This window comes from Silurus meridionalis, chromosome 1, assembly GCF_014805685.1.
Source record: "Silurus meridionalis isolate SWU-2019-XX chromosome 1, ASM1480568v1, whole genome shotgun sequence".
NCBI classification, from domain to species: domain Eukaryota; kingdom Metazoa; phylum Chordata; class Actinopteri; order Siluriformes; family Siluridae; genus Silurus; species Silurus meridionalis.
In genome coordinates, this window is record NC_060884.1 from 32,172,731 (window position 1) to 32,200,528 (window position 27,798).

Here is a 27,798-nt window from a genome sequence, read left to right on the forward strand (position 1 = left end):
TGTATGTAAAATATGTGGCTTAAGCCAGGGTAAGATGTGTGAATGTCAAAGTGCTATTTGTGTTGCATAACTTACCCTTCTTCAATGAAGGCTTTGTCTTTGCCTGACAATGTGTTCTTTTGCATCCTGTTCAGGTTTTATTCCCTTCAGTTCTAGGACCCCTGCTTTTCACAAAATTCATGTACATACTTCCCCTGGGAAATATTATTAAAAAGCTGAATAGAAGATGATACCCACTATATATCTCATCAAAACCAGACGATACGGCTCAATTGGCTCGGATAACTGTGTGTGTTAGAGAATTAAAAGATTGGATGACTCATAACTTTCTATTATTAAATTCTGATAAGACAGAGATTTTGCTCATCATCCCAAAAACCAGTATACAGAAGCTTCAGCTTTTTAACCTGCATTCAGACGGATGTTCTGTAACGTCTCTAGGTTACGAACGTAACATTAGTTCCCTGAGGGAACGAGACGCTGCGTCGAAACGCTATGGGGCGTTCCCATAGCGTTTTGACGCAGCTTGAGTTCCTGAAGGGGAACTTCCAGGTCTTTAACTCTTGAACTAGTAGTTCCCCTTCAGGAACTCGAGTTGCGTTCGAAACGCTATGGGGCGTTCCCATAGCGTTTCGACGCAGCGCTCGTTCCCTCGGGGAACTAGGGTTACGTTCGTAACCTAGAGACGTTATTTTAGACACCAACTTGTCTTTTAAAAATCACATCAACCATGTTACAAAAAGAGCCTTCTTCCACCTTAGAAATATTGCAAAGCTAAGAAACATGTTATCTACTGTATATCTGATGCAGAGAAGCTCGTCCATGCGTTCATGACCTCCACACTGGACTATTGTACATCTAAAGGAGTTTTTCCTTGCCACAGTCGCAATGGCTGCTCATCAGGGATAAACACACTTCGTTCACCTTAACTCTTAAATTCTGTAAAGCTGCTTTGAGACAATGTTTGTTGTGAAAAGCGCAATAGAAATAAACTTGACTTGACTTGACATAATTAACAGTATACAATATACACTGCATAGTCAATTATTCAGTATTTTCTTTTTGAATGTGCATTTTATCTACTATAAGATCACATAATACTACAAAAAAAATGAACTTTTCCAAAGATTCTTGCTGGATTTTTACGGAACCTAAATTCCATTCATGTTGTAGAAATAAAACGATTCCAGATTCCTGATAAGAGGTTTCTGAAATGTAGTTTTGCACTCATTCCCCCCATTCTAAAATGTTTTTGACTAAAATATTTGACCATGCAGAAGGTCCACACTGCAGACAGGATTTGCATTTCACATATACAAAATAAAAGGACTCTTCTTCTACTTGGCAACCCTGTGACTCTCTGGCTCATACAGTATGAGGGAGGATCATGTTGGGCCACATTGTGTGTGTGTTGTTGTTGATATATAGAGTGTATGAGGAAACAGGTTGAAGCAGATGAGTGGAGTAATGGAAGGTGAGTGGAAGCGTGTAGCAGTGGCTCTGCTCTGTGCTGCCGGTGTGAGTGTTTTCCTGCTGAAATGGAGAAAACAGGAGAAAGTGAAAAGGAAACTGCAAAGAGCCAGAGAGAAGAGAGAGAAGGAGCTCGGACAGGCAGAAAAAGCAGTCCAACACTTTAGGACTCAGGTATGTCCACACACTGGTCTCACCTGTTCATTACCTTCCATCAGAAAGCTTCACTCACACACTCTTGAGCTTCTTGTAAAACTTTTTAACTTTACACACGTCTTTATTTTTATAATGCAAATGTATACTGAAAATGTGTGTAACTTTGTTTGCTGTCCATCTCTAACTATTTAAAAGTTTTATGCTTATATATCTATCCGTCTGTCTCAAGCTACATCATCCTCTCTCTGTTCTTCTCTTTCACCACCTTTTTCTCAAACTACACATCTGTCTTTCAATTCTTTCTTCCACTATATGGACAAACGTTTGTGACACCTGACCATAAGATTGATATGTGCTATTTAGAACAACCTATTTCACATTTAATCCCCATTTGCTGTTTTAATAACCTCCACTCTCTGGGAAGATGTTCCACTAGATTTTGGCGTGTGCTTGTGGAGATTTGTGAAGTCAGGTAATGATATGAGGTGAGGAGTCCTGGGGTTCAGTCAGCGTTCAAATTCATGCCAAACATGTTCAAATGGGTTGGAGCTCTATAACAGGAGATCTTTGACATCTTCATGGAGCTGGCTTTGTGCGCAGGTGCATTGTCACGCTGGAACAAGTTTGGATCCCCCAGTTCGACCAGAGGGAAAATGTCCTGCTATCAAATGCAACTTTTTTTTGCTAAATGCAAATTGTGGGCCTTTAATTTGTGGAAACAGTTTGTGGAAGAACCACATATGGCTAGAAGAATTCAGGTGTCCCAATATTTTGTCACTATCACCTACTTCAGCCTATTTGTCTACATAGTTCTTTGAATGTGTTGACATCTGGCTTGAAAAGTTTTTAATTTGCAGAATCCTGGTGTTGATTTGAGCTCCATCCTGACCCTTTCACTGGCTGAACTGAGTCAGCGGATCAGAGGAGGATCTCTGCAGCCCGACGCTGTGCTCCATGCCTACATGGAAAAGGTTCAGTGCATTCTCACCTCTCACTCATGCACCTATAGACATTCACTCGGTGACCACACATACACACACTCACATATCCTCGTTCCCTGTCATCTATTAACTTAGCGAAGACAGGGCTTTGTATTTAAATATGCTGACTGGGTTATATGGAGTTTATATCACTGTTTTTCTGTGTAATCATTTCTCCATTTACAGCATTTGGCAAACGCCCTTATCCAGAGCGACTTCCAATTATCTTCCATTCATCTAAACAGTTGAGCGTTAAGAGCCTTGCTCAAGGGCCCAGCAGCAGCAGTAGCTTAGTGATGGTGGGACTTGAACTCATGAACCTTCTGATCAGAAGTCCAACACCACACAGTTAGCCCTTGCCCAATATAATTATGGAATTGGACTTTTGTAATGATGATAACATCTGACTATAGGGATGTGAGATCCGGGATAAATATTCCATTTAGAAAATGCAAGAACATGGGAAGATAAATGAGGGATCGTGGGATACATCATGTAGGGTTAGTTGTTAAATGATTTTGATTGGATGATTGGATAATGGAAATCCTGTAGGTTTGTTAGAAACCAAATGGATGAATCTACTTCCAAGTGCTTTCATAGTGCAGAACTTGGAAATCAGCGCAGCCTTCGTGCATAATTAAATATTTTGTCAGGTAATAAGATCTGTACTCTTAGTCCTCTATACTGTATCCTTCAGGCTCTGGAGGTGCACAAGAAACTAAACTGTGGTACTGCTGTCCTTACTGAGAGTCTGAACCAACTGGAAGACATCGAGTCTCACAAAGACGGCCTTCTTTATGGCATTCCGGTCAGCATCAAGGACAATCTGGATTATGAGGTACAGGTACTTTATAATGGCTTAATTATGGCTATAATGTTTCTTTTATCATTTTTATCACAAGACTTTTGCTTAATCTACCCAGTTTATGTGAAAAGACTCTAATGTTACTGTCAGCACACCAATCTATTAATAACTAGAATGATATTATTGACTAATGGTACACGTATTCACACCAAATGAATTCTTTAGCGTTTCATGTCCATCTTAAGAATTTCTCTTAATAGGAGAAAATCCTGACAATTCCGCATATCGAGGGAGTAAATCAATAGAGGATGAAGGATGGAGGATGAAAGAAATAAGGACATTTGTTAAAGTGTGCTGAAATAAGTAGAACATTTAAGTAGAACATATCTTAAGGAAATTAAATATTAAATGTAAAACACACACACACACACACACACACACACACACACACACACACACACACACACTTACATACACATCTGTATTACCCAAATGGGATCTGACAAATGTAAACTGTTTAATTTTCCATTTATTGTTATGATCAAATTAATACAAAATTACTAAATGTAATCAAATTAATAAAAAAAACGCTGCGGCCCGGGTTCGATACCCGATCAGGGAACCAACCCCAGCCACTTTCAGTGCCGGTCCCAAGCCCGGATAAATTGGGGAGGGTTGCGTTAGGAAGAGCATCCAGTGTAAAAACATGTGCCAAATCAAACATAATAAAAAAAATGCATTGCATTAATTTGACATTGTATTTTGATTTTATAAAATATTATAAAATATAATATATTATTAAACCAAGCGGGCATTTTATTTAAAATTGTTCTAAAAATGTAAACTGTTCAAATGTTAATGATCACATAAAAAATTTACAAAATTAAAATAATAATAATAATAAACATTGTAAAATTTTAAATATTAAAAAACAACAAGCAATTTCGTGTTTTGCATTTCTTACTGACGAAATGTACCAAAAGTGAACTGAACATATGGTACATACCGAACTGTGAAGTTTGTTAACTATTAAACCATGTATGTTCTTGCTAAGTAAATACCACCAAGCAGCAATCAAAACCCCTTCAAAACGAACTACACAAAATATACAACTTTAAAATGTAGTGAATTAAAAATCTCCCTGAATGAAAAGCTACTTGAATATAGCAACACATTACATTTACTTCCTTACTGTTCATCACTGTTGGTTTGTGAAGGTTAAACTACAGGATGTCAGCGTAAACTTTCTTTCAGCTTCTCCCATTAGGGGTTGCCACAGCGGATCATCTGTAATCATGATCCGCATGTTTGATTTGGCACATGTTTTTATGCTGGATGCCCTTCCTAACACAACCCTCCCCATTTATCCGGCTTGGGACTGGCACTAAGAGTGCACTAAGGCTTGTGCAAACCTAATGGCTGGGGTCGGTTCCCTGACGGGGAATGAACCCGGGCCGCAGCGCCGCATCATAACCACTAGACCGCGAGAAAAAAAAGAAGACATTGATCTACAAACTACGATCTGCTATAACCTGCAATATCCTGATTATAATTTGTTGTAATGTTGCTGTAACATTGTCCAGGCATTACAAGTTCCAGGAAGTATATTGAGTATCTGTAGGCCATGTGGAGACATTACAGTGTGTGTCCATGCTACACCAACAGCATTATCCTTTTGATAATTCATGCTCAGGTCCCCATTAACTCATAATCCATTCCTAACCCAGTCCTATCTCTGGAATTCCTGCTCTTGCGATGAATTCCCATAATGCAATGCCGTGTCCTGATTTAACTCTGGGTCAGCCCTGGTTAAAAATTAACCTAATTGTTGTATAGGGGTGTGTATATATTTGTAGCACACTCTGGTAAAGGGTCAGCTACAGTACACACATATGATAATGGAAGCGGGAATTAGTGTAATACATTACTTCTGTGATGATTCAGTGAAAAATGAAGATTTTATTTATATGATTTGAATGTAGGATAATAAATGGGTTTATAATATACATACTGTATAAACTAAACATAAAGTCCTCAGCTACTCGAATTTCATTGTATATTATCAGAATTTGGAATTATTTCATATCATACTAAAATAAAAAACTGAGGCACGCAAATGCACCAACAAACATTACACTTTCAACCTGATCTGTTGATTGAAATAATATTCAATCACTGCATTCACACATTAACCTCATCACCTCTTCGCTTGTCTTCCCTCAGGTGATCTCTTCTTTTTTTTTTTAAACTGCTGACCTCATGGAATTTGTATACAAAACAATGTGGTCGACCGATAGTGGATTTTACAGTTAGCGATAGCTAGGTTGGATCATACTTGCTGATAGCCGATTAATCAACAGATTTTTAAAATCTATATTGGATTAATAAAAACACCATTAAATCATGAAAATGCACTAAATGTAATATAAAAATTAATTCATTAAGAAATATAATTATATAATTATTAAATTACAAATAATAAGTTAAGCGCTATTAGTGCAGCGTGTCGTCTTGTGTGTAATATTGTGGTGTCAGTGAATCGCCTCTAGAGGCCGCTGTATACAGTGTATTGAAATTCTAAAGAATTTTGTATCACAATGAATAAAAGAACTACACAACACACACTTATATGAAGTGTGAGACAAGAAACCACACACACAATTATACATTCTCAGGGACCACTGAACAACTGCGCTGGGTCTGGATTACTCATTAAAAGGTTGGGGTTCAAGTCCCAGCATTCTCACGGTGCTACTGTGGGGCCTTAGTGAAAGGCTATTAACCCTATCTTGTTCAGGAACCCCAGATTCCTAACAACCCTTAATATTCAAAAACATGTTTTGGGGTTCACTGGTTAAGGTTTTGGATTGCTTGCCAAAAGGTTGGGGGTTCAAGTCCCAGCACTACCATTGAGTGAATGTTGGGCATTTAAGCAAGGCCCTTAACCCTATCTGCTCTAGAGATGGTCTATCGTGGCTAACCCAGTGCTCAGACCCAATCAGAGATATGCAAAAGTCTTTTTAGAGACGTGGTAGTTGAATGGTTAAGGCTCTATAAACATAAGGTTGGAGGTTCAAGCTTCAGCACCACCAAGCTGTCACTGTTAGGACCTTGAGCAAGGCTCTTAATGCTCTTAGCTTCAGGGACAATGCATTTTGGCTTACCATGTGCTCTATATTTAATAAGTGTAACAGGATTGAGAAGTTCCATAGGAGGAATTAGACTGTATGTCTGAATGATTCTATATATGTATGTGTCTGTGTTTGTGTGTCTTAAGGGCTACGACTCAACCTGTGGCGTGTTGACTAAGCTAAACAATCCTGCCGTTAAGGACAGCGTGGTGGTCTCAGTGCTGAAAAAGCAGGGAGCAATCCCCTTCATCAAAACCAACATCCCACAAGGTCTCCTTAAGTAAGAAACACTCAACAAAACCACACCTTCACACACCCATAAAGCTAATTCTGATGCTAGCAAAAAAATGTACAGTAATCTGGATAAACCTCATCCTGCCCACTTCTACTGGTACGGTCTCTTATCAGATTGAAAGCCACACCTGATTCAGCTTGAATAAAGGTTGATGATTAGCTAATGGTACGACTTGAGTATTGTAAAACTTTTGTGATTAGCTTTGACTAGCACACTTTCACTTGTATTCCATAGCATTCATTTTGCATCCATCTCATTCGTTTCCTGAAGGGGGATTACTGGTGCATTAGTAGGACATGGAGGGGGGATGGTTTCTTCGCACCACCACCTCAAAACAGTCCAGTTAGCATCCCAAGACCGAGCTAGTCTTCTTGATCAGCTTGAGTATTTTTAAATCCCCAGCTCTGATGCTTCCTTCCCAACATACAGCTGCAAACACGACTTGTTTTCTTGCTGTTGCTTGGCAACAATATCTGATAAATAAAAATGTTCGAATTTTACCTGCAATAATAGCACATTTGGAACTCTTCTAAAGCTAATATTAAAAGAGGAATTTGATGGAATTGGAATTTAACTACAGCACTGTAAATTATGAATACACAATCATCCTTGTGATATGCAGGGTAACAGATTATGGCTTATTGAACTAGTCATAATGAGTATTTTTTATTTATTATAGCTATGAATGTAGTAACCCCATATACGGAAGAACAGTGAACCCCTGCAACATTGAAAAGGTGTGTGGCGGCTCTTCAGGAGGTGAGGGAGCTCTGATTGCTGGAGGAGGATCTATTCTGGGTCTGGGAACCGACATCGGAGGAAGCATCCGCATCCCAGCTGCTTTCTGTGGCATCTGTGCCTTAAAACCAACAAACAACAGGATCAGGTGGGTTCTATTTCATGCATAAGAACAAGAATATAATCAGGCATTTAGTGCATTTAGAGACTTACTGTGATAAATAACCATATGGTATTTTTTTGCAGTGTGCGTGGACTCTCTTCATGTGTAAAAGGCGGAAAGACGGGTATTCACCAGTAGATCACTTCCTATATCTCTGTAGATCAATAACTAACAAATATGATAATTAAATGACCTGTGTGTGTGTGTGTGTGTGTGTGTGTGTGTGTGTGTGTGTGTGTGTGTGTGTGTGTGTTTGCAGCCCTGTCGGCCGTTGGTCCCATGGCCCGTGATGTGGAGAGTCTGGCTCTGTGTATGAAAGCTTTACTCTGCCCAGACATGTTCACTCTGGACCCTACGGTTCCTCCACTACCGTTCAACCAGGAGGTACTGAACACTTCAGTGCAGCGGTGTTTGTGTGTCATGCTTCTTGGTACTCAACACATTTCTTTGTGAACAGGTGTACGAGAGTTTGGAGCCCCTGAGGATTGGATACTACGAGAACGACGAGTACCATCAGCCGTCTCCAGCAATGAGCAGAGCTCTATGGAAGACCAAAGAGCTCCTGGAAAAAGCGGGACACACGGTATGAGTGCTCGGGTTTGATGTATATCATTGGGATTAAGAGCCAAATCAGAATCGGAACCACAAATCCATTTAGCATTCTTAGTCACACAATAGGAACACAGAATTGGGGTTATAGCACATATAATCCTTATTTTAATCAATAATCCAAGATCAAAACTATTTAAAATCTAATAAAATATACACAATTGATAAAAAAACAACAAAAAAAACAATAGCTTTAATTCTAGAATCTGATCACCTTTGTGTGAATGTGTCATATAATGCACATTATGCATGAAAGCTTAAACAGATGCATGTGCAGGGTAGCAAACAATGTGAACAGGGATAGACAAGACCAAGATCAAGAAACCAGCAAACTGTGAAACACAAAAAAGCGAGCTAAACTGGCTTGGTAATCACATCTAAATGGGACAAGCTAAATCTGGGTCAAAACAAGACAAACACAGTTATACACACACCAATTCTATTCCAAGCGATTCAGATTTATTTGTATAGCTCCAACGCTGACACATCATCATGAAGCTTGATTTCTGTAGAGGGGTGTTGTCATGATGGAACAGTGTTTATGGTCTCTTAGTGTAGCTCCATTTTCTGTACTTTTTTTGTCAGGGTCTTGAATCAGGGTTAGCTACAATACTGAGACGAATGAGTTCTAGTGCAGAAACAAACTCAAAAACCAAGGAAAATCGATAGTTTTTCATTTAAATTCATTAGAGTCACAGGGAAAAAATGGTGACATCTGGTGGGGAAAATGGGAAACACAAAGAAAGAAAGGACAAAAAAAAGCTAGAAATCAAGCAGGAATCCCCAGACCATGACAATTTTTGTCTTAACATTCATCAATGTGATAAACCAAAGATTTTTATAATTAAGGTTAGGTAATTATCATTATTTGTGAAAGATAAAACTATCATAGACCACTTCTGTTGTGAATGTACTGTACAGTATTAACAGTGCATTATGTTAAGAAGAAATTCAAAATGAATAACTAGACATGATGATTAATTTGTGACATTGCCATCAGTTGTCTTGTGCGAAGGAAAGGGTGAGTATAAAGACAATAGCCCTATTAGTGCTACTACATCTACTGTAGAAATACATATTATGGCAAGAAACACAGTTAATAAAAGACACAATACAGTCCATTATTATTTTCAGAAATGAAGGTCAGTCAGTCTCCAAATCTCAAGAACTTTAAATGTATTCTTAAGTGCAGTCTCCAGAACTATGAAGGAACAGGTTCCAGGAAAGGAAGACCAAGAGCTACCTCTGCTGCAGAGGATAAGTTTATTAGATATACATGTCTCATAAACTGTCGATTTACATGCAGTAAAAGTGGCAGATATATTTTAACATCCACTGCTCACTGTGACACTGTGTAAGTCAGGCCTTCACGGTCATATTGTGGCAAAGAAACTATTACTTCGGAAGAACAAGTTGTAGAAGAGAATTGTGTAGGTCAAGAAAAATAAGGAATGCACATTTAATCAGTGGAAAACTGTCCTTTGGTCTGATGAATCCAAATTTGAGAGTTTTGCTATAATCATCTTGTCTATATTAGAAGTACAGAAAGTGAATGGATGGTTCATAAATGAATGGTTCTCACTGTGAACCATGGAGAAGAAATGATTTAAAGAATGTTTTTTATATATATAAACAAGCAGTACAGACATACAGCCATTATTGTTTAAATAACTGGCAACAGAAGTGAGTACATGCTAAGTTAACATGTCAAAACTGTATCCAAAGCGTCAATATTTTCCCAAAAATGCTATTTTGTGTATACAGTACTGTACTGTATTAACATTTTACTTTAAAAAAATTATACATTTATTTAAAAAATCATTAAAAATTATATTTATATTAAGAAATTTTATTTTTTCAACAGAAAACTCCATAAAAACAATTCCCTATAAGTGTTTTGGTCTATGGTTCTCTCCGTGAGAGAGCAGGAAAATCAGCCAAACTAATTTTAAGTTTAAGTTTCAAATGCAATTCCGCGATAAACCAGGGGGGCGCCATATTTGAACATGAGTAAAGTGGGGGATTACTGTATATATTAATGTAAAGGAACACAGATGGGTGTGTGACACAAATCCATACTTCTATACTCATGCGGAGATATGTGTGTGTGTGTGTGTGTGTGTGTGTGTATGTGTGTGTGTGTGTAAAATTCTAGCTAATTCCATTCAACCCTCCTCGCATATTCACCGCCTTCAATGAGTTGGTTGTGAGGGGAAACCTGGCAGACGGCGGCGCCACCCTTCTACAGCACTTGTGAGTCAAATGTTTTATCATTAGTTCTTTCATTCACCGTTCCTGTAGTCAAGTAAAAGTTCTAATCACCTGCTTATATCTGACTCCAGTACCATTACAACTCATTCTTTTACATTTCAAAATGAGTTAAAGTATCAAATTTCTCACTTTTAATAAAAAAAAAAAAATAGGAAGTAAAAGTAGTGATGTATGAGAACTCTATTTGAATAAAAGATGTAGTTTAGTGTTCCATTTCTCTGCACATCACACCTTTATAAGGAGGAATTTCTCTATTGTTTTACACACACACACACACACACACACACACACACACACAAAACCCTTATTCCACACACAATCTCAGCAGAACATTAGGGTTCTCTCACCACAGCTTCTCATTCAACATGTTTTTACTTTAAATTAGAGAGGAACAGTGTTTTTTTTTGGGTCAAAAAGCCAAATATCACACACTCAAATATAGTGAAAGAAAGGTTTCCCTGAAATGAAAATACTCTGATACTTGAAAATTGTATTTAAATATAGGAATAAAGAAAAATACTTCCTTACTGTCCACCATCTGGTGTTTCATTTGAGTTTACAGAAAAAATGTGATACCTGGTGTCTTTGTGTGTTTTCAGTAAGGAAGGCCCCATCGATCCATCTCTGCAGTACCAGGTTTCAAACTGGAGTCTTCCCACGTTTATGAAGAGAATCATATCTCTGCTTCTTAGACCTTTTGTGAGTTTAGCTGTTCAAGTTCCTGTCAACCTCAAGCTTCCACCCAATATGATACAATTTCAATGCAATAACTGATGATATGACTATTTAAAAATTTTCAAAAGTGTATTTATTAGTATTATAAAAGAGTTATGGACTAATCTACTTGCTAACCTGAAGCAGCAGTTTACTTCCGTAAGCAGTTCTACTGTACCATATAGGTTAGAAAAAGGCTTACCCACCTCTAAAAGCAAGTATACAAACATCTCCTGATGGATAGAATAAAAGATCTCGTGCAAAACAGTGTCTTTAAAATCTTATGTAAAAATAGTCACTTTAAATAACAATGGTGCTGATTACCAACGGATTTGGCAACCTTTTAATGTTCCTGTAAGCACCATTGGGGCAAGTGGCAGCAGCATTGCTCCACCGTCAGAAGGTTAGTTAGAATCAAGGACCACTCAGAAAGAGATCTAGTAAGACTTGGAGGCAGAAAGTACAGTTGTCATTAATAAAACCAAAGGCAATGCACTTTATCGCAATTTATCCATCCACACAGTATCTATCTATCTGTCCATCCATCCATCTATTCATCCATCCATCCATTCATCCATCCATCCATCCATCCATCCATCCATCCATCCAGCCATCCAGCCATCCAGCCATCCATCCATCCATCCATCCATCCATCCATCCATCCATCCATCCAGCCATCCAGCCATCCATCCAGCCATACAGTATACATCATCCACATTATCTATCCATATAATATCCATCCATCCATCCATCCATCCATCCATCCATCCATGCATCCATCCATCCATTAATCCATCCATCATCCATCCATCCATCCATCCATCCATACATCCATACATCCATCCATCCAGCCACACAGTATCCATCCATCCATCCATCCATCCATCCATCCATGCATCCATCCATCCATTAATCCATCCATCCATCCATCCATGCATCCATCCATCCATTAATCCATCCATCCATCAATCCATCCATTAATCCATCCACCCATCCATCCACACAGTATCTACCTGTCCATTTACATTTTCACATTTACAGCATGTATCCATCTATCCAATATTTATTGTTTGTTTATGAAATTTTCCCTCAGTATCCACGCATGGCTGCCCTCGTACACGCCTCCAGTGGAGTCAGGTAAGATGCGATGTTCACTGGAATTTGAAGGTCTGTGGTTGGTGTGTGAGGTTTGGTTCTAGCTGGAGCTACATGTACATCTAAATAATCATCACACACTTTGAACACAAACAATGTCATAAAACAGCAACAAAAAATCTGATCAAAAAATCGCTTCTAATAACAAACAAGTCAGGTGCGATTGTGATGTAAACAGGCAGCCTTCTAATAGTTACTCAAACAATATAGATGGATTTTTTTACACTATATGAACAAAAGTACTGGAATACCCGACTTTTCCAGCCATATGTGGTTCTTCTCCAAACTGTTACCACGAACTTGGAGGACACAATTGTTTCGGATGTTTTTGGATGCTACTGTATAGCATAGAATTTTCACTTGAACAAGGAGACCCAAACCTGTTCCAGCATGACAGTGCTGCTGTGCACAAAGCCAGCTCCATGAAGATATGCTTGGATATGTGTGGAAGATCTATAAAGCTCTCAACCATATTAAACACATTTGGGATGAATGTGAACACTGGCTGCACCCCAGGCCTCCTCAGCTCACCTACATCAGTACCTGACTTTACTCACACTCACACTGCTTCATGGAAAAGTATAAATGTTTAAAATAGAATCGAATCCTTTGGAATTTTTTTTTTTTATTTTTTATTATTATTTAGAATAGATTAACCAGAATTAATAACAGAATAAGGATTTAAAAGTCAAATAAATATAAATAGAAAAAAAGAATTCTTATTTACAAATAAATAAAAATAAAATAAAAATAATACATTATTTTATCATTATTAGTAGTAGTAGTTGTGTTATTAATAATAATAATAATAATAATAATAATAATAATAATAATAATGAAAAAATAATTTTAATAGAATTTACACAATTTTGAGACTTTACAAACATAAAAAATTAATTAAATAAAATTAATAATAAAATAGCGAGCCTTCTGATGCACCACTGCATATTGATTCCTTTCCATATTTTATCTCCTGAGCTCATCACATTCTTCTCATGTGTGTTTTTTGCTTGGTAGCTCTCCAGCAGATCTGTGGAAACAGCACAAAGAGGCTGAGGTATGTGTGTGTGTTTGTGTGTGTGTGTGTGTGTGTGTGTGTGTGTGTTGTTTGTGTAATTTTATTTGCCTTTAATAAAGCATTGACATGTTCGGATGTTTCTGAATTATTATTAATGTCATAGAGAACATTACAGCTCGATGTTCATGTCTGTAGGATTACATCCATGAGACTGTAGCTGAGTGGAGGAGGCTGGTGCTGGATGTTCTCCTCTGCCCCATGCTGGGGCCGGCCTACAACTTCAACTACACCGGAAAACTAAGCGGTAACCTACAATGTTAAAAAGTTGGAAGAGTTGCTTGTAAACTATATGCTATACACCAGGGGTCCCTAAACTTTTTTTCTGTGAGGGCCACATAATTTGTCCTTTCTTTAGGAACCGATAGTGGATTTTATCGGTACCAATAGCTAGACTGGATCAGACTTGACTAATAATAACCTAATAATCAACTGATAGTTTTTAGAATGGATACTGGATAAAAAAAACAAACAAACAAACAAACAATCCATGTAAATAACATTGAACTTTTTTACAAGAAAAAAAAAAAACAGCACTGAATCATGAAAATGTGCTGAAAGAAATAAATAAGAATATATTCATTAATAAATATATTAATAAATATAATTATATAATTAATAAATTATGAATAATAAGCATAATATAGCGTGTATCTCATCATATCTCGTGTAAAAACAAACAGGAGGTGGAGCAGGAGGTAGCAGAGATAAAGATGAGTTTTTCGTTGAGTTTATTAGAGGGACAGCGCATGTAGGACGTTTTGGAGACAAGGTGAGGGAGGTGAGATTGAGATGGTTTGGACATGTGCAGAGGAGGGACATGAGTTATATTGGTAGAAGAATGCTGAGGATGGAGATATCAGGAAGGAGGAAAAGATGAAGAACAAGGAGGAGGTTCATGGATGTGGTGAGGAAAGACATGCAGGTAGTTGGTTTGAAAGAGGCAGATGTAGAGGACAGGGTGAAGGACATATTATAGTCATTTATTATTTTATTGGGTTTTATACTAATTAACTAAAAAGGTTCCCTGGTGGTCTAGTGGTTAGGATGCAGCGCTCTCACCGCTGCGGCCCGGGTTCGATCCCCGGTCAGGGAACCAACCGCAGCTGCACAAGCCTTAGTGCCGGTCCCAAGCCCGGATAAATGGGGAGGGTTGCGTTAGGACGGGCATCCAGCGTAAAAACATGTGCCAAATCAAAACATGCGGATGATCTGCTGTGGCGCCCCCTGATGGGAGAAGCTGAAAGTCAAGTCAAGTCAAGTTTATTTCTATAGCGCTTTTCACAACAGACATTGTCTCAAAGCAGCTTTACAGAATTTTAAGAGTGAAGGTGAATGGTGTGCATTTATCCCTGATGAGCAGTCATGGCGACTGTGGCAAGGAAAAACTCCCCTAGATGTTATGAGGAAGAAACCTTGAGAGGAACCAGACTCAAAAGGGGAACCAATCCTCATTTGGGTGACATCAAGAGTTTGATCATAAATCTTTCAACAATACAAAGAAAGAAAGTTATACTAATCAACTAATGACCTTCTGATATCCGTATGTAAAGTGGACGGTGTGTAACCCCTTGTGTCGTTGTGTTCAGGTCCTCTGAGTTACACCGCTCTCTATAACGTGCTCAACTTCCCTGTCGGAGTCGTTCCTGTTACAGTGGTCACGGACGAGGATGAAGATCAGCTCAAACACTACAAAGGGAACTTTGGAGACGTCTCATACAAGACCTTTGTCAAGGTAACATGACTCAGAGTTTAATCTTTGACTCGACTTGATACAGGTAACAAATCGAGTCGTGTAAGTCACTCAAAACACTGACGTTCAACTTTTATTTTTTACTATTTTTATAATGTTTGCAACCAAAACATTTCTGCTGTAAAATTCCAAGCAAAGGTCCTGCATCTGCTGTTTCAGCTATTCTACTATACAGTAATCCCCCGCTTTACGGCGGTCCGAGTCCCACGCCCTGGTTTATCGCCGAATTGCATTTGCCACAAAACGAATTAGTTTGGCTGATTTTCCCGGTCTCTGAAACAACAGACCAAAAAATGTATAGGGAATTGTTTTCATTGAGTTTTATGTTGAAATAATGGAATTTATTAATCAAAATATAATTATTAATTATAAAATGAAGTAAAATGTTAATACAGTACAGTACCGTATACATGAAATAGCATTTTTGGGGTGGCGTCTGTTTATCGTGGGCGGTTTTGGAACGTAACCTCAGCGATAAACAGGGATTACTGTATTTTTGAACCTTTCATTTGCTTTTATAGCCTTTCACTTCTGCTTATAACCATCCATTCGTCATTTTAATTTATAAATCAGTTTTCAATTCTCATTAATATTCATTAGCCTGCCAAAAACATCATGTCAGTAAAACAATATCAAAGTTAGGCTAAAATGAAAAATAACCAAAAAAAGAAAAGAATGACTGTCTTTATATATTGCCAATTTGTTTAACAACAACAACAACAACAACAACAACAACAACAACAACAACAACTACCATGCAGCCCAGTCTATGATGTTTGTATAAGGTCAGAAGGAAATCTGACAATGAATTAGGCAGGAATAGAGCTTATAGGATCTCAGGGTGGCAGCTTTTGGGTGTCAGGATGGCAGCAATATAACTTTTGGGTCTCAGGGTAGGGGTAGTAGAGCTTATATTCTCTCTAGGTGGCAGGAATAGAGCTTTTGGGTCTCAGGATTGCAGGAAATGGGCTTCTGGGTTTCTGGGTTGCAGTAGTAGAGCTCGTAGGGGGAGTAGTAGCTCAGTGGTTAAGGTGCTGGGTTACTGATCGAAAGGTCAGTGATTCAAGCCCCAGTATCGCCAGGCTGCTACTCTTGGGCCCTTAACCCACTGTGCTCCAGAACCCTGCGCTATGAGCAAGCAGGGATATGCGAAGAAAAGAATTTCACTGTGCTGTAATTTATATGTGACAAATTAAGGCTATTCTGTGCCATAGGCTCTCAGTGTGGCAGAAATATGACATTTTGAGTCACAGGATGGCAAGAATATGGCCTGTGGTGTTGGAATGGCAGGGGTGGAACTTGCCAGGATGGCAGGGGAAGAGATTTTGGCTCTCATGGAGGGAGTAGTAGAGCTTTTTGTCTTTCAGCATGCAAGAAGCAAGAAAGCAAGAAAAGGTTGTTGGGTCTCAGGATGGCAGAAATAGGGCATGTGGCCTCTGGAAAGCAGGAGTAGAACTTGTGGCTTTCAAGAGGTCAGGAGATTATTTAGAGGAGCTTGGCTTGTGGCTTGGCTTGGATATGTTAATGTTTAAAAGGCAAACAGACAATTAATTAGGCAGAATTGTAGCTTTTGGGTCTCAGGATGACAGAAGTAGAGATTTTGGGCCATGCTTATAAATATATACTGTAGACATGCTAATATTCAGAAAGAAAACTAACAATTAATCAGAATTGATAATCAGTTTTTCATGTTTTTAATTTAAGAATTTCAAAAAGAAGCTTAAATTGAGGGGGCTGAAACCAGTTAAGATGGTTTTTGCTTTTACAAAATTATTAGTTTCAATGAACGTTTCAGGATAACACTGTATCTTGCCACAAGAGGGCAGCATTTCTACATTCTAGAGTTTCTAGAATGTTAAGACAGCTTGAGAAGAGCTTGTCTGGTCTCAGGGTGGCAGAAGTTAAGCTTCTTGAATTTTAGGATGGAAGGAGTAGAGCTTGCTAGATATTTTAATGGCAAGAATAGAGTTTGTTAGAGCTCAGCCTGGTATGAGAAGAAGTTTAAGGAGCTATTTTGATTTTCAGGTTTAAGGCGGTAGACCAACATTCTGCTCAAACAGCATTCTGCGAGATTGAGTCAATCGCTAACTTCACCATCAGCCAACAAATTAGTGCCAAACCTTAGAAATATTCCAGTATAAACATTGAATGTGTTTCCTATTTAATAAGAAAATAAGAGAGGGAAGATTTAGTGTGATGTAGCATGTGGTTTGGGACACAGGCCAGCTGCATATCAATGTGAACTTGTAAACTTTGAACTGTGTGTGTGTGTGTGTGTGTGTTACAGGCCATACAAGGTGGTGTGGGTCTGCCTATAGGAGTGCAGTGTGTGGCTCCACCCTGGCAAGAAGAGATGTGTTTACGTCTTATGAGAGAAGTGGAAAAGCTTTGTGCCAAGAACAAAAGCTTTAACATGCACCACTAAACACACACACACACACACACACACACACATGCACACACAGGTTATCTTTGTCACACAGATTGACAGATTAAAAGGACATTATCTCATGAAAATTTATCGAGCTACTCACGATCCAGACTTGGGTGTGGGCGTGGCCTAAGGTTTTCATTCAGTTCTGATTATGAATTGTGAATTTTGATTACATTTTAATGCAGACATATTTGGCATTATTTAATATAATCTGCATTCCTAAAACTTAATAAACCAATCTGGTGTGTGTGTGTGTGTGTATGTAGATTCAATGTTGATTTATACTTATATATGATCACGTTTTTTTTCCCTCTTACTATATTATTTTGATTATCATGTTTTATTTTTTTCTCTTTTCTACATTCGCTACCAAATAATACATTCATGATGAAAGTGAGTAATTAAGTGTTATGTGCTGCACCACCCGTGAAAAATTTGCTCCTAAGTACAGTACAGTAGAGTACAGTGCAGTAAAGTAGACTAGAATGTAGTAGAGTACAGTACATTTAAGTACAGTTGAGTAGTGTACAGTAGAGTAGACTTGAGTACAGTAGAGTAGTGTAAAGTAGAGTACAATAGAGCACAGTACAGTAGAGTGGAGTACAGTAGAGTACAGTGCAGTAGAGTGCAGTACAGTAAAGTAGACTAGAATACAGTAGAGTGGAGTACAGTAGAGTACAGTAGAGTAGACTAGAGTACAGTCGAGTAGTGTAGAGTAGAGTACAGTAAAGAAGAGTGCAGTACAGTAAAGTACAGTAGAGTGGAGTAGGGTAGAGTACAGTACAGTAGAGTTAAGTACAGTAGAGTGGAGTAGAGTACATTAGAGTAGTGTAAAGTAGAGTACAGTAAAAAATGCAGTACAGTAGAGTACAGTAGATTGGAGTACCGCGGTGTAGTGTACAGTACAGTATAGTGGAGTACAGTAGAGTAGTGTACAGTAGAGTACAGGACAGTAGAGCAGTGTACAGTAGAGTACAGTACAGGACAGTAGAGTAGTTGTCCCCAACCCCCGGGCTGCAGACCGGCACCGGTCCGTGGGTCAATTGGTCCCGGGCCGCACAGAAAGAATACATAACTTACATTATTTCTGGTTTAATTAGTATCTGATTCTGAACGATGTTTTATTTTGGAAAATTACCAGATTCTCTCCACCACATCTGTTTATGACTCACTCTTGATGCATGTCAAGATGCTTTCCTCGGTCACATGTTTTACCTCCATCCGCTACCTTCTTAAAGGGGCTGCACCGGCCGCTAACACACAATACATTACCGCTACATTTAAACCCCGAAGCTAGCAAAATTAACGAAAAAAACACAGTGGATTCACGTTTGCTATTATATTTATAAAATACCTGTTTTTATGCCAATCGTGTTGTTTTATTTTGTTTTATCCGCCACACCTAAAAAAGCCGGTCTGTGAAAACATTAAACCGGTCCGTGGTGCAAAAAAAAGGTCGGGGACCACTGCAGTAGAGTACAGTAGAGTAGAGTAAAGTAAAGTAGACTAGAGTACAGTAGAGTAGTGTAAAGTACATTAGAGCAGAGTACAGTAGGGTACAGTAGATTACAGAACAGTAGAGTAGCGTACAGTACAGTAGTGTAGATTAGACTAGATTACAGTAGAGTAGTGTAGAGTGGAGTACAATAGAGCAGAGTACAGTAAAGTAGAGTACATCACAGTACAGTAGAGTACAGTAGAGTGGAGTGCAGTACAGTAGTGTACAGTACAATAGAGTACAGTAGAGTGGAGTGCAGTACAGTAGTGTACAGTACAGTACAGTGGAGTATGGTATTGTGGAGTACAGTAGCATACAGTAGCATACAGTATAGTAGAGTACAGTATAGTAGAGTTTAGTACAGTAGGGTAGAGTAGAGTATACTAGTTTACAGTAAAGTATATACAGTAAATTAGCGTACAGTAGAGTAGTGTAGAGTGGAGTAGTATAGAGTGGAGTGCAATAGAGTACAGTGCAGTAGACTAGAGTACATTAGAGAAGTGTAGAGTAGTGTAGAGTAAACTAATGTAGAGTACAGTGGAGTACAGTACAGTATGGTTCAGTACAGTACAGTAAAGTACATTACAGTAAAGTAGAGTAGAATACAGTAAGGTAGAGTACAGTAGAGTAGAGTTCAGTATATTAAAGTAGAGTAGAGTGGAGTACAGTACAGTAGCATACAGTATAGTAGAGTGCAGTAGAGTAGTGTACAGTAAAGTACAGTGCATTACAGTAGAGTACAGTAGAGTAGAGTGCAGTACGGTAAAGTACAGTAGAATAGACTGCAGTACAGTACAGTAGAGTACAGTAGAGTAGAATACAGTACAGTAGAGTACAGTAGAGTAGTCTGCAGTACAGTACAGTACAGTACAGTAGAGTAGAGTGCACTACAGTGCAGTAGAGTACAGTAGAGTGCAGTACAGTACAGTAGAGTACAGTAGAGTAGAGTGCAGTACAGTAGAGTACAGTAGAGTGTAGTAGAGTACAGTACAGTAGAGTACAGTAGAGTGTAGTAGAGTACAGTACAGTAGAGTACAGTACAGTACAGTAGAGTGCAGTACAGAACAGTAGAGTACAGTAGAGTAGAGTGCACTACAGTGCAGTAGAGTACAGTAGAGTGCAGTACAGTACAGTAGAGTACAGTAGAGTAGAGTGCAGTACAGTAGAGTACAGTAGAGTGTAGTAGAGTACAGTACAGTGCAGTAGAGTACAGTAGAGTAGAGTACAGTGAGTGCAGTACAGTAGAGTACAGTAGAGTGCAGTACAGTAGAGTGCAGTACAGTGAGTACAGTAGAGTGGAGTGCAGTACAGTACAGTACAGTAGAGTAGAGTGCAGTACAGTACAGTAGAGTACAGTAGAGTAGAATACAGTACAGTAGAGTACAGTAGAGTAGTCTGCAGTACAGTACAGTACAGTAGAGTAGAGTGCACTACAGTGCAGTAGAGTACAGTAGAGTGCAGTACAGTACAGTAGAGTACAGTAGAGTAGAGTGCAGTACAGTAGAGTACAGTAGAGTGTAGTAGAGTACAGTACAGTAGAGTAGAGTACAGTGCAGTAGAGTACAGTGAGTAGAGTGCAGTACAGTACAGTGAGTACAGTACAGTACAGTACAGTGAGTGCAGTACAGAACAGTAGAGTACAGTAGAGTAGAGTACAGTACAGTGCAGTAGAGTACAGTAGAGTAGAGTACAGTAGAGTGCAGTACAGTAGAGTACAGTAGAGTGCAGTACAGTAGAGTAGAGTACAGTACAGTGCAGTAGAGTACAGTAGAGTAGAGTACAGTAGAGTGCAGTACAGTAGAGTACAGTAGAGTGCAGTACAGTAGAGTGCAGTGCAGTGAAGTGGAATACAATACAGTAAAGTACTGTAGAGTGGAGTACAGTAGAGTTGAGTTGAGTTTGTGGCACTCAATAAAGCAGGAGCTTTTAGTTTACATGTTTTTATTTAATGGCATACAGTCCTCCCCATGGCAGATGTATCATCTTGCATTTCTCTTGATGGCACAAGTAAAACGTCAGGAATAAGAATGTCCAGTTTTGGGAAAGCAGGAGTAGAACTTTTGGGTTTCAGGAGGATGGCAGGAGTAGAGCTTGTTGAGTCTCAGGAGTAGATCTTTTGGGTTTTAGGATGGCAGGAGTAGAGATTGTTGAGTCTCAGAAGTAGATCTTTTGGGTTTTAGGATGGCAGAAGTAAAGCTTGTTGGGTTTTAGAATAGAAAGAGTAGAGATTGTGTTTTTGGGTCGCAGGATGGCATGTAAAGTATTGCTAAATATGGCAAAAGTAGTAGCTTGTGTTTCTCTTGATGGCACACACAAGGTTTGTGTAAATTGAGGAATTATGATTGTTGATTTTTTGAAAAAGGCTTCAGATGTTCTTAACAAGTAAGAAATCCATAGAGTAAAGTTCTCTTGATGCTTTTTCACCCAGTTATCACGATGTATGCAATGTGCTTGTATTCCAAAGGATTGTTATTGTGGTTCGTCCTCATGTTGTGTAATGTTGCGTGAAAACGCGTAGGAACATTAAGAAACACAATAGCATCCTGTCATTAAATGGAATGACACCTAGTACTCCAGTTTACCGCTTCATTGGAAAGGAGGATGTGGTCAATATTTTTCTTTCTTTCTTTTAGTTTTGCACTTTGTGTGTGTTTTTTTTTACACGGAATGCTGTCTGTGTTTGAGAGGAACATTTGAAGGTGCTGCAGATGAACTTAATGACACATGACATTTTCATTTCCTTTTGCTCGTGATGTAAATATGGGTTTGTTCTAGGCTTTATATATTAAAATATTTTTTTTTTTGGTTGCAGTCCATAAAGAAATACCTGCTTTTATTCAGCCTTGTTCGCTGTGATGTCTCTGTTTCGGAAATGATCGAGTTTTATGTCAGTGGCAAGTGCATCCTGTTGTCTTAAAATATTCCTTTACATCTGATTCTTGCTCTAAAAAAATCGAATTTGTCTCTAGTGACTAGGCGTGGTAACAAAAAGCATATCCAAAGAACATTTATAGCACTTACAATGATCTCTTTTATAAAATTGATTAATAAACTGACTCCTGGGTCCCTGAGCAAGGCCCTTAACCCCATCACTGCTCAGTTGTATGAGTGAGATAAATGTAAGTCACTCTGGATAAAGGGCATCCGCCAAATGCTACTAATATAAATGTAAAATTAAGCAGGTGAGGGTTAAGGGCCTTTCTTAAGGGCCCAGAAGTGGCAGCTTGTTGGCATTGGGATTTGAACTCGCGATACAAAAAGCAGAAGGAAGAATACTTGAAGAAGGAAATAGAAGGATGTTGGTAAAAGTATATGAAATGTATATAAAGAAGCTTCTATATTAAAAGAAAAATACATATGAACATGTATGTGTATATAAAAGACATTTGTTAAAGTATGCTGAAATAAATACAACGGTAGATCATATCTTTAAAAAATGTAATATTAAATGTAAAACAAACACACTCACACACACACACACACACACACACACACACACACACACACACACACACACACACACACACACACACACTTACATGCACATCTGTATTACCAAAATGTGGTCTGACAAATGTAAACTATTTAATTTCATTTTTCAATTAATTTCATTTTATTTAATTAGTTTAATTTGTGGCAATTTAATTGATTACTCAATTTAATCAATATAATAAAGAAGTATATTTTATTTAATTATAATTATTAATTTTTATTTTATTTTATATATATTATTATATTATATATTATTTTTACAAGCAGGCGTTTTTATTTACAATTGTTATAAAAATCTAAACTGTTCAAATGTTGATGATCTTAAACGTTAATAATAATAATAAACGAATAAATAAATAAATTAATTCAGAAAAATGACAACAATTGTACGTTTTGCATTTTGTCCCCCAAACATACCGAAATTGACCTGAAACTTGACTTAAAATCCGAGGTACATACCGAACTGTGAATTTTGTGTACCGTTACACCCCGAATATATAATAACGAGATTTTTTTTTTTTTAAGCACAAAAAATGAAAGGGCAGAAGGGAAATATAGGAGGACAGCAGAAAATTAAGAAAAACAAGCAAAGGAAATAAAACGAATGAAATGAGAGAAACGGTTGTAGATGTATTAAAAGAATAAAATAAAGATGAAAAAGGATAAAATACTGTATGAATTAGTTAAATAAGTACATATACTATATAAACAAAAGTACTAGGATACCTGATTGGCATGTGGGAAATTTTCCCCTCACTTGAACTAGGACTCAAACCTGTTCCAGCATGACAATGCTCCTGTGCATGATGCTTCGTGAAGATCTGCTTTACATGGGTTGGAGTGGAAGATCTCCTGCTATAGGGCACCAACCCTATTGAACGCTGACTGCACCCCAGGCCTCCTCACCTCAACTACTGTACATCAGCACATGACTTTACTAACACCCTTGTAGCTGAATGAATCTCACACAAATCTCCACAAAGTCTAGTAGAACTTCTTCCCTGAAGAGTGGAGGTTATTATAACAGCCAATCAGGACTCAATGTGGAACAGCATATTCAAAAAGCACATACCTGTAGCTAGCTTATGGTCAGATGTCCACAAACCTTGTGAGCATCTGCCATATAATGTAACAAAGCAAAAGACAAAATAAAGAACAAAAAGTAAATTGAAGGAGAAAGTAAAGGAAGCAAAAGTCAAACGCAGATTAAGTAAATAACAAGAAAAAAGTAAAAAAAAGCAGAAAAATATTGAAGGAGGCAGATCAAGAGGAAATAAAGTGAAGAATGAAAAAGCATAAAATATTGTAAAAAAGAAAGGAAGAATATTTTAAAAAAGGCAGTCCACTGGTATGTATCATGTAAATCATCATTATCATCAGCATTCACTTTCCGACGGCAAAGCACCTGCTGCACCTGGCAAAAAAAAAGATCCAAAAAACATCCTTTGGAAAAAACAGCATTTCACGTCTCATTGGTGAGCGGAAAACACCTCATTCAGTTCGCCGGGAAACGCCAAGCAATCTTATATAAACTTCTCCGAAGCCATTTTCTCCTGAAAAGCCATCACATGCTTTAAAGATGAGAAGTGCCTTCAGTTAAACCAGGATCATTCCCACGTTATGTCTCATTCGAAAGACGTCCAGAGCCACCGAGGTCCTGATATCGTCCTAATGCTGGAGCTAATAACGTTTGTCACGGGACACGTCTGCCTTGTGGACGATAAAAGTTTCACACAACATGTTAAATCTTTACATCGCTACGCCGAGGCGAGTTTTTACGCGAGTCTGCTGATCCGTGTACAGCAGAATTTAAGCTCTGAGCACGATTGTGAAGATTCTGTGACTCAACACTTTGGCGATGCAGGTTTGTGTTATGCTGCTTATCCAGCAGGATGAAAAGCATAGTTGCTGGACATGATTCTCTTTCTCTATTATCAGTCACTTGAGCTCCTGCTATGTCTGGTTTTGGGCCAAATTGGTTTACATTGAAGTGATAAATGCAGTGCAAATAAGCTTAAACAGGTAGTGTAAATGGAGAAATGCCGATGGTGCATGTCAGCATTAGCACCCAATGTCTGGAGGATATACACCTGAGTCCATCTCATCCACTTTTTTCAAGAAGTGTGTCCAAAGGTTTAGCTTCTCAGTGAGCACCTGGAAGTTCAGCTTCAAATTTCAAACTTTCAAGATTTATTTACAGATTTTCATTAACTAGTGCCATTAATGATCACAACTTTGACCACCCAAATTAGCTAAAGGATAAACCAGGTTGGAAGAGCAACAGAAAATAAAAAGTGTGGTATGAAAATGAAGTGTAAAAGCTGGATTCTGGAGGACTTTCATATCATTCGAAATAAAGAAATGTGTACACAGTCGCTGGTTAATAAATCTGCATTAGGATTCAAGCTAACACAAGCCAAACTGACTGAGTGCCTTTCAGAAACACAAACCAGAGATACTCACCATTTCTCCAGGTGACCAATCAATGACCACCATTGTTCTCAATAACCAATCAGTGACCACCACTAATTCCACTAATCAATTAGTGACCACTATTTATCTCAATGACCTTAGAAATGAGTTTATTAGAGGGACAGCCCATGTAGGATGTTTTGGTGACATGTGGGGACATGTGCAGAGGAGGGACATAAATTATATTGGTAGAAGAATGCTGAGGATGGAGCCACCAGGAAGGAGGAAAAGAGGAAGACCAAGGAGCAGGTTCATGGATGTGGTGAGGGAAGACATGCAGGTAGTTGGTGTGAAAGAGGCAGATGTAGAGGACAGGGGGATATGGAGACGGATGATCCGCTGTGGCGACCCCTAATTGGAGCAGCCGAAAGAAAAAGAAGAAGATTTATCTCAATGACCAATAACTAATCAATATTGATTCCAATGACAAATCATAGCTTACTATTGCTCCCAAAGACCAATCACTGAGCATTAATGCTCCGTGACCAATCACCATTATTCCCACAATTATTTTATGCATGTGTTGGCTACTTTACCTAAGCAAGTGTTGACAACACTAAGCACACAATCGCTTGATCACATAACTAATGCTTTTCCACTGTCCTATGTGTGCAGGTGCTAGCTGTAAGTCGCTGTAAAAAAGGCAGGGTGTCTGCCAAATACCGTCAATGTAAAAACAATACTATAGAAATGAAACTTGTATATATTTTAAAGTAGTCACTGTGCAGCATGTATAGCAGTACAGATTTACTGTCCTCTAAAAAATAACTCACAGCCATTACTGTCAAAACAGCTGTACGTTGTGTAACTGTGCAAAGCCACACTTCCTATTCATTATGATTATGTTTATGTCTTGTTTTGGCTTGTCAGGACCAGACTCATTTGTGTATCTCGTATTATAGCAGTTCAAATTTGGTGCTTTGAGTTCAATTCTCTCATACTGACCACTGGATGTTCAACATGTCACCTCATGGTAAAGACTCTCTGAGGATTTGAGAATTAGAATTGGTGTTCCCCACGAAGATGGCTGAAAAAGTACAGTGGCCAGAGCCATAGAGAGGATTTCCAAGACGAGTTCCACTTAGTTGCACTCAGAACAGGCCTCGCAAGGGTCCATCAAAGAAATGTAGTCCTCGTGCTGTGGTCAGGTGCAGAATCTGCTGTAAAAAACAGACACATGAGTGCTGCAGCATTGCTTTAGAGGTTAATGTGAGGTTAACGAAGCAGAAGATCCACTTGTCAAGGCTCAGACTGTACGCCCCACACGGCATCAAATTGGTTTGCGTGGTTTTCGTCCCAGAAGGAAGCTTCTTCTGAAGCTGCTTACAAGAAATCCCGCAAAAGTTTGCTGGAGACAACCTGTCCAAGAGCATGAATTACTGGAACCATGTCCTGTGGTCTGATTAGACAAGACAAGATAAATTGTTTTGGCTCAGATGGTGTCCAGCATGTGTTGCAATTCCCTAGTAAGGAGAACTAAGAAAATTGTGTCTTGCCTACACTCAAGCATGGTGGTGGTAGAATCATGGTCTGGGGCTGCATGAGTGCTCTTCCTTTAGAAACTGGGCAGAACGGCAGTTTTCCAACATAATAACAACCTCAAACACACACCAAGATGACAACTGCCTTGCTGAGGAAGCTGAAGATGATAAGGTGGAAGTATGTCTCCAGACCTGAACCCTATTGAGCACCTGTGAGGCATTATCAAGCTGAAGGTGGAGGAGCACCATGTGTCTAACATCCAGCAGCTCGATGATGTCATTATGGAGGAGTGGAAGAGGATCCCAGAAACAACCTGTGCAGCTCTGGTGAATTCCATACCCAGGAGGATTAAGGCAGTGCTACATAAGAGTGGTGCTCACACAAAATATTCACACTATGGACACAGTTTTGACATGTTCACTGAGGGTGTACTCACATTTCTTACCAGCTATTTTGACAATAATTGCTGTATGTTAAGTTATTTTTTTAGAGGACAGTAAATCAGTACTGCTATACAAGCTGCACATTAACTACTTTAAAGGTTAGCCTGCTTATTATTCCTGATATACCAGTTATACTACATTAACTAAAGCAACTGTCAGAGTGTAGAATATTTCAATCAATACAGTAAATAATTAATACTTTAATAATTATACGTATAAATGCTACATTTGAAAAAGCACATCAATATTATATTTCCTACCTAGCTTAATGCTTAATGTATGGTTGCCTGCAGACACAGACATCTTAGCAGATAGCGTGCTAGTTTTAACATTAAAGTTAACTAGCTAGCTACAGTCATAACAGATAAGAGCTAACATTTAGCATTTAAAATGATCTTGCTAATGATGGGTAATAAGGTTAGCCATTACTTAATGCACACACACACACACACACACACACATACACACACACACACACACACACACACACACACACACAGCCAGCCAGCGTGTTTTAAGGCAAGCTGTCTCTGGGGAAGCGGAGCTCATTCATGAGGTGACAGCGGCTGTTAGAATATGATCCTAATCCTGTTGCAGCATTTTCCAGCCCTGCTGCCATCGCAGTTCCTCCACACATTCAGCCGCCTGTCAGCCGGCTAAAT

At 38.6% G+C, this 27,798-nt stretch overlaps 1 protein-coding gene and 1 non-coding gene across 3 annotated transcripts; both read left to right on the top strand.

The window, feature by feature from the left end:
- Positions 1 to 1,427: 1,427 nt before the first annotated feature.
- On the top strand, positions 1,428 to 27,616 carry LOC124386323 (fatty-acid amide hydrolase 1-like). Of its 2 annotated transcripts, XM_046851191.1 has the most exons (16): positions 1,428 to 1,644; positions 2,484 to 2,597; positions 3,304 to 3,444; positions 6,689 to 6,822; positions 7,517 to 7,723; positions 7,822 to 7,862; positions 7,998 to 8,122; positions 8,196 to 8,321; positions 10,503 to 10,600; positions 11,218 to 11,317; positions 12,426 to 12,469; positions 13,505 to 13,544; positions 13,701 to 13,809; positions 15,152 to 15,297; positions 17,603 to 17,768; positions 27,585 to 27,616. In XM_046851191.1, exons 1-15 carry the CDS (start codon positions 1,456 to 1,458, stop codon positions 17,738 to 17,740), a joined length of 1,752 nt encoding a protein of 583 aa, XP_046707147.1. In that variant the 5' UTR covers positions 1,428 to 1,455; the 3' UTR covers positions 17,741 to 17,768; positions 27,585 to 27,616. The 2 variants fall into 2 exon arrangements, with proteins under 2 accessions (XP_046707147.1, XP_046706437.1); XM_046850481.1 differs by lacking the exon at positions 27,585 to 27,616 and having other exon boundaries at positions 17,603 to 17,998.
- Positions 14,587 to 14,658, top strand: trnae-cuc. The gene has a single exon. It is a non-coding gene; the product is annotated as a tRNA-Glu (tRNA).
- Positions 27,617 to 27,798: the final 182 nt, after the last annotated feature.